The sequence below is a fragment of the Photinus pyralis genome, unplaced genomic scaffold (genome assembly GCF_008802855.1).
Source record: "Photinus pyralis isolate 1611_PpyrPB1 unplaced genomic scaffold, Ppyr1.3 Ppyr1.4_LG1, whole genome shotgun sequence".
Taxonomy (NCBI): domain Eukaryota; kingdom Metazoa; phylum Arthropoda; class Insecta; order Coleoptera; family Lampyridae; genus Photinus; species Photinus pyralis.
The window spans coordinates 37,965,471-37,973,172 of record NW_022170249.1 but is presented as its reverse complement, the minus strand read 5'-3'; the positions used below and the strand labels follow the sequence as shown (position 1 = coordinate 37,973,172).

At 35.1% G+C, this 7,702-nt stretch overlaps 3 protein-coding genes across 3 annotated transcripts; 1 reads left to right on the top strand and 2 right to left on the bottom strand.

Moving 5' to 3' along the window:
- Nucleotides 1-343: 343 nt before the first annotated feature.
- On the bottom strand, nucleotides 344-2,828 carry LOC116160592 (tigger transposable element-derived protein 6-like). The gene is made up of 2 exons (XM_031473822.1): nucleotides 2,765-2,828; nucleotides 344-2,469 (listed from the first exon to the last, which is right to left on the bottom strand). The coding sequence occupies exon 2, from the start codon at nucleotides 2,467-2,469 to the stop codon at nucleotides 532-534; it is 1,938 nt and encodes a 645-aa protein (XP_031329682.1). The 5' UTR covers nucleotides 2,765-2,828; the 3' UTR covers nucleotides 344-531.
- A 14-nt stretch (nucleotides 2,829-2,842) lies between these two features.
- Nucleotides 2,843-4,058, top strand: LOC116160591. The gene is made up of 4 exons (XM_031473821.1): nucleotides 2,843-3,100; nucleotides 3,166-3,379; nucleotides 3,436-3,760; nucleotides 3,813-4,058. Exons 2-4 carry the CDS (start codon nucleotides 3,168-3,170, stop codon nucleotides 3,951-3,953), a joined length of 678 nt encoding a protein of 225 aa, XP_031329681.1. The 5' UTR covers nucleotides 2,843-3,100; nucleotides 3,166-3,167; the 3' UTR covers nucleotides 3,954-4,058.
- Nucleotides 4,059-4,116: 58 nt separating this feature from the next.
- LOC116159268 (putative nuclease HARBI1) lies at nucleotides 4,117-5,384 on the bottom strand. The gene is made up of 4 exons (XM_031472221.1): nucleotides 5,256-5,384; nucleotides 4,913-5,199; nucleotides 4,666-4,863; nucleotides 4,117-4,611 (listed from the first exon to the last, which is right to left on the bottom strand). The coding sequence occupies exons 1-4, from the start codon at nucleotides 5,354-5,356 to the stop codon at nucleotides 4,220-4,222; spliced, it is 978 nt and encodes a 325-aa protein (XP_031328081.1). The 5' UTR covers nucleotides 5,357-5,384; the 3' UTR covers nucleotides 4,117-4,219.
- Nucleotides 5,385-7,702: the final 2,318 nt, after the last annotated feature.

Genomic DNA, 7,702 nt, shown 5'->3' with positions numbered 1-7,702 from the left:
TAACATTTTGCAATATAAATTCCCAGTTTTAAATATTTTTGCTCTTTTAAATATAATTAAGCAGTCCAGTTTAGTAATTTCATAAAAGTGATTATACATAATGTGACTCCAACTTCCTGGTTTTAGTATTACGTATTCCCTTTCCTTTTTATGCCGCCTATGTGCATCCTGCCGTTGATACACCTTGGTTTCGGGTTGCATGCAACTGAATTCATCTCGAGATAGTAGGGGAGACTGGGGAGGGTTGATACGTTTTTTAGAAAAAAATTAATAAATATTTTATGATCATCATTTGCTAATCCATTTATGTCAGAGCTCAATTTAGAGACATTGCTTAGAAATTTGGGAACATTAAATTACTGAAAATTAAATATTTAACTTTGAATATACAATTTTGAAATTCTCGATGCAAAGTGTCTCAAACCTCCCTATACAAGGGAGGCTTGATACATTGAATGGGAGGTTTGATACAATAAGAAATTAAATATAAAACACTAAAAGGACTGCAATCTATTATTATCAGAACATTATTTAATTAATACATAATTCACAAGAAAACATTTTTGTATTATGCTTGACATCAGCACAGGCTGAATGGCACCATCTGAGACACTTCTGGCATTGGATCCACTTTTCTCTAGAACGAGACGCTGAAAATAGTGAATTGCAGTAGATGCAAGCGGCATCGTCATCGTCATCTGCATCAGAAAATGGATCCTTTTCGTCCTCAGAATCCGAGTCACCGAACACACGTTTTTCTGTTTTTGCATTTCTATCCAAAACTTTTCTTTTGGGTTGGGATTCCGTACTCTCAGCATTGAGTTTTTCAAAGTGATTATTTTCTCCAGTTTCACTACTTATTTTTCGTTTAGCCATTTCAACTTTAGTTTTCATACGTTTTTTTCCTTCCCTCATCTTATACTCGGCCTCAATGGCCTCTTTTTCTGGGGTGTCGGTTAAGATTCTTGTCCGACCAGGCTTTCTGCCTCCTTTTTTCAATCGTGGTTGTGCCTTGGGATAAGGACGAACTTCTTCAGGAGTTTTAAATGAAACAGATGAGGTGCTTTGGATTGTGGTGCTATCCTGTAGAAACGTTTCTATTGGATTTGAAGTTGACTTCTGTTGACATAAAGAGGTGCCAGGTGGTGGTGTTGTCTCTTGCTGAGATATGGATGTGCCAGGTTGAGCTATTGGGTCATCTCTATCGAGTTCTTTTTCAGAATTTTCCCTTAATTCCTCATATGGTCTGTTTGTAACTTCTGCTCTTGCGAAATCGAGATCTTCAAATAAATGTGGGTTAAAAGGATAAATTCCAGTGGTTGAAAATCCCTTGGTTATATTTGATGGCGAGAACGCCCTGACATAGGCTAATCCAACTAATTCCGGTATATTTTTTAATGAAATTGTTTGTCCTGGATGGCTGACCATCCATGCATCTGCCTGTTCATTATAATATCTTTTAAACGGACCAAAAACCGATACATCTAAAGGTTGTAAGCGGTGGCTTGTGTGAGGTGGTAAAGTTAGTAAATGAATGCCATTTAACTTACATTTGTCTAAGGCTTTGGGTGAAATATGGCTTTCGTGATTGTCAAGGACTAATATGCATTTGTTTTCATTGGAACATTTTGCGTGTTTTATGAAGTGATCTAGATATTTTACGAAATTATCAGCAGTCATCCAACCACTTTCATGCGTCACAGCAATGGAACCTGAAGGAGCACCTTGGATCATGTAATCCTGCATTCTCACACGAGGAAATATAAAAAATGGCGGCACAGAATTTCCTACTGCATTTATAGCACAACAAACTGTTACCAGAGTACCACGTTCTGCTGAAGTACTTTTTGAAATTTGTTTTTGGCCTTTACGCGCAATGATCTTTTGAGGTTTGTGGGCAGTAGTCACTCCAGTTTCATCTAAGTTGTACACGGATTCTGGGCCAAAAGTTTCCCGTTCCAATAAATTGCTCAAATTTTTGTAAAATTCTTGCACATTATGTCGATTGAACGCAGTGGCTCTGCCCAAACTAGTGGCTTCGGGACTTCTGAGTGATAATTGGGGATAACGTGACATGAATCCTTTTAGCCAATCGTAGGAAGCACATTCGTTTTTCTTCCAGTTTTCTGGTAGCTTTTTGTTATTTGCTTGACCAAATTCATACGCAAACTTCCTTGTTTGCTTAGGCGTAAGACCATAGTGGAGGTTGGCAGAAGTGAGCAAATATTCCACTAAAAGCGATTCTTCGTGACATGAAAAAATTTGTGAAGTGACAAAATTTGGTGTAAAAGATGTTTCTTTGTCCGTCTTGTATTTTAGGACATATCTTCTCAGTGTCATTTTGTCAACATTGTACTTTTTGGCAGTAGTCCTCAGTGCTTTATTTTCATTTACTACTTCAATAACTGCGCTTTTTAAATCGTCTGGAGAATACTTTGTGCGACCTTTAGATTTCCATTTAAACGGCATCTATAACAATATAGGTACCTACTTAATTAGCCTATATTATAATTGCCATGAAAATCACATAAATACTTGTTCAATAATTATAAATAAATAAATAAATACAAATAGGGAGGTTTGATACGCGTATCAACCCTCCCGATACAAAATGTATCAAACCTCCCGGAATGTCAATTTATGAAATACGTAGCATAAAAGTATTATACACATTGGATTAAAGATCTGTACTGGTGCCCTAATATTGAAAATGAAATGCGCTTGAAGCATAATAGACAGCATGTCTTGGTATCAAAAAACTTACATCGAATGGGCAGAAAACACACTATAACCTTGAAAACGTTCAAACAACACGCGATCGTTCTGGGATTCTATCACTAACACCCGTTCTCACCACTTTTACTTAAAACTGTTCCTTAACTGAGTGCAACTTAAAGTTAAGGTCCATTTAAATCTAGTCGTCTGTTGCACGGCGCACTTCTATGTAACACTTGGCTAAAGTGTTACTTACAATTGTGGATGTCTGGCAACAATGTTAAAATCTGGGGATTTCTGTTATTTCTAACGTCGGTGAGGTTATGTTTCGTTGTTTTGTTCATTGTGTTGACTTTCAAATCATTTTAAATTTTAATCAAGTCTGGTAAGTATCAACAATCACTCTAATTGCTGCATCGTGTTGGAAAAATGATTTTTCTTAAATTTCAGCGATGGAAGCCCGTGGTTCTCCTCCACCGACAAAAAAACAAAGAACTGCCAATTACTCAACAGATGAGAAAAATGTGCTGTTTAGCATTATATGTGATTATAAAGGGATAATTGAATGCAAAAAAACCAACGCCGTCACGTGGAAGGAAAAGGAGGCCACATGGGAAAAGATTTCCTGTAAATTTAATGCTCAATCCCCAGGCGGTGTGTACAGGTAAAATGTGACACTATGCAATGCACTTACAAAAACACTTACAATTTCTGTTGTAGAAATGTGACATCACTTAAAAAATGTTATGAAAACGCAAAAAAAACTGTTCGTAAAAATGTGGCCCATGAACGGTTAGAGTATATTAAAACTGGGGGTGGTACACCTAATACAATTGTCGACGATAAAAACGAAGACTTAATTTTATCAATCGTCAATCCGAAGACTGTCGTAGGTATCCATAATACCTTTGACTGCGACATGGTTATGGAATGTTTGCCAGAGGATATAGCAATTTCTACAACCATGTCCCACGAAGCATTGCCAGTATCTAACCTGGAGGCTCCATCAACATCGGCATCTGAAATGGCCCCAGAGGCTGAAGAGGTGTGTAGGTTTTATTTTGCATAGTTACAGATATTTTGATTTCTGGTTGTAGGATGTTGATTGGGGCGATTACAAGGTGGCCCACTTAAAAACGCCGGTAAATAAAGCCTTGCAAACAAGTGGAAATACTAATAAAAAAAATGGACATCCAGGCGCCGACCAGTGGGTCAATCCCTTCACTCGACAGACTTAACAAAAACATATAGTGAAGTGGCTAAACTCAAACATGAAATGTTAACCATCCAATTAGAGATAATTAAAGAAGAGAGGGAGGCCAAAAACCTAGAGAGCCAGCTGCGACAGGGGGAGCTACGACTCAACATAGAGCTTAAAAAATTACAAATTGAAAAATTAAAAGAAATTAAAGAATAAACTTTATTTAATTAAAAACAGAAAAAGTATTATTTTATGTACCTATCATTTATGCCATTTTACAATGTATTTATGTTCTTATTGTAATTATAATCTTCCAAAATAATCATTTATAAAATTCAAACGAACATTATTTCCTCCAACATGATTTATATCTGCAGGAACAACCGGAATGTTCCCTTCTTCTATCAAGACATTTAATTCATGGGGATTTCCTTCTACTGGTGGAATTTCATCCTCCCCCATCTCTTGTGCCACATTATGCAGTATTGCTGTTGCAACTATAACTATCAATGTGGTGTCTAACTTTAAACGACAGCCGTAAGCATTCACAGGAAACCTACGTTTCCACACACCAAATAGTTTTTCAACTACCCCTCGTGTTCGAATATGGGATTCATTATATAGTTGCTCTTGTTGTCCATTAGGATGTAAAAGTGGCGTAAGTAAGTATGACTTTACTGGGTAACCACTGTCACCTACAAAATAGGTAATTGATAAAAAGGTATTCATAATAAAGCAAGTATGCTTACCCAGAAGCAGACAATTTGGATAACTTCCATTTTCAAACCTTGCCTTCAGTCTACTACTATTAAAAATTGTTGTATCATGTGCTGATCCCGGCCAGCGTACTACTATATCTACAAAGTTCAATCTAGCATCTGTAACTCCTTGTACATTAATAGAGTGATAAGATTTTCGGTTACGAAATACTTCAGCATCGTCTCCACCTGTTTTAAATAGTGTTTAAATTTGTTTAAAATGAGTTAAAAAACAAACCGGGAGATTGTATTCTTATATGAGTCCCATCAACTGCTCCTATCACCCTTGGAAACCTTGCCACTTCATAAAACTGTTGCTGAAGTTCAAGCAATCCTTCTGCTGTAAATGGTAACTTGATGTACCTAGCCCGAAGTGAAGCTATTGCTACTGATACCTTCTTAACAATTCTAGATACACTTGACACATGCACACCTGCAAAATCAGCAATGCTGAGAAGGTGGTTGCCAGTAGCATAGTATCGAAGTGCTATTAATAATTGTTGCATCGGAGATATGCTATTATTTCTAAAAGTACATCAGAATACTTATTGTGGATATTAATTATTGCAGATGTATCTTACGTATCATATGGGAACTCCAAATTATTTTCTATTTGGATTAGTACTTCCATTACTGTTGGTTTCGTTAGTCGAAACCTTTTAAAAAATGATAGATCATCCATACCATAAAAATGATCTTTTCTTTCACGTATTTGTCGTGGAACTCCTACTTGCAGTACCTCCAACACGTCTAAATCGTCCTCAATAATATCATTTCCCAAAAATAAATCCATTTTGAAAATGTGAAGGTTTACAAGGAATGTAACTACCGAATTTTTAGGTTAAGTATCAACTTAAGTAGTAAAATTCTTAGGCTTAAACTTAACTTCCACTTAAACATTTAAGAAAGACTTAAGATGTTGGTACAATGAAAAATCTGTCCCTTAGTTTTTAAGTCGCACTTAAAGTAACTCTTAAAAGTTAAGGAAATGTGGTGAGAACGGGCGTAACTGTTTTTACACCCACTGTCGGCACTGCACGAAGTTAAGCCTTCTTTACGAAACCGAAGCGCGAAGTTTGAAGATGTATCAAGCCTCCCCGTGTATCAAACCTCCCCAGTCTCCCCTAATATGTGATACCGTAGAATTTGGGAAGACACATTTGCAGTTTGAATGGAATCAACGTTGACATCAACTTCGTCCTCATCGAGGTCCTCATCATCCTTCAACATATTATTATCTGTTCCCACTATCTTATCTTCCGTAATTATTGACAAATGTTCCCATAGAGAGTAATAATTCTTAATTACGGCAGTGTATATAGCATTAGGTGACATATTGATGGTTAAATGTTTAGCTATATCCGACCAAACATTATAACATTTTCCTATAATTTTATTGTCAATATATACCTTCTCCTTATACGACAAAAGAAGAGATTTTAGAGCATTAATTTCTTCCTCTGAGCGTTTAGGACGCATTTTTGAACTATGCTGACGCTAAAAGACACAAAAAATTAAGAATGCATGTTTTACCCTGCTTAGCAATTTCCTACGCTACGTTATTCAAATTGTCTCCATGGCAATTGCATCGAAGTTCAACCTACAAAAAGCATTTTACTCAACATATTGTCGTATAATTAATTGTTTCCATCACATTCCGACTGCATCGTGTAAGGACTTGATAGTTCTGGGTATTATTTTTTTAAACATTTCAATGCGACTGGAGGACATTTGAAGAATGTAGCGTTTTGGAAATGAGGTTTTGGCATAGTACGGCCAATGGATATCATATTGTACAAACTTATACTTTATAAGTGATAAAAAAGTTAAAATAATTCTCTAATAAATAATTATATTTTGAAATCATCCCGCATCATAAGAACGATTAGATCAAATCTAATGTGATAAAGATTGATAAATTCCTAAAAACCATTTCTGATATGATTATTCACCTATTTATTTAAATCAGATTGTATTGTATATCAACATATCCTTTGACCAAACAACTAATCAGGGACGGACAGGCTCTTCGGTGGGAGAGTGGGGGGCATCAATTTTCAGAATTTCAATCTCGATTTCAATGAAAGGTAACTTTTTTTAAATAGAACTACCAAGTTTTTTGTATTGCATTAGATGTAGGATTCGATTAGCTTTCCAACGATTAAGTACGTCGGTATTTACGTTTTACGGTTTTTTTTATAATTCAGCTTTTAATAATTTACAGTGTTTTGTGATATTCAAAGCCTCTCAGTAATTAGTAGGTTGTTAAAACAAATAAACACCAATTCAAATTATAAAACGTTTACCTCAAACAAAACAAACACTTAACCACCCCAAAAACCAAAATATAACGTTTAAATAAAAATACAAGAAAAATAACAATTGTTTTAATAAATGTTCAAAATGTACCCAATATTATAAAAAAACTAGGCAAATGTAAATACGAACGTGCTTATATCGTAATCACGTCGTACATTTTACGCAATAAAGAAAAACTTGGTAGTTTCATTTAAAAAAATCAAGTTACCTTTGATCGCAATTTTGAAAATTAACACAAAATAAGTAAAAAACTTTGACCGATATTTAATTTGTACTGGACATCTGCTTTTTGAAAAAACGACAAATTGCGGCTAAACGGCTAATAATAGATATCATGTGTAATACCATTATTACCATTATAAAACTAAGAAAAAATCACGTTTATTAAAATTATTTTTTTATATTTTTGAAAATAAATGAACGCCACCGCATTTTGGAAAATTGCATTTTTCGGTTTTATGGCCATAACTTATTTGCAGAGCTATCAGAAACTATGAATAGGATAATTAATCATCATACAAGTCTGCATAACTTTTCCCGTTAAGCGACTTTGTATCTCTGCGGTTTACGAAATCCCTATAATGAAAGTGAAAAAAACTCACCCTGTATGTTTTATTAGTTTTGATATGAAGAATTATGCTTTTTGAAATTTTCGTTTTTTCTATAAAGTTTTTCAGCCATCAGAAATTAACAGCACTGTAAGCCGTAA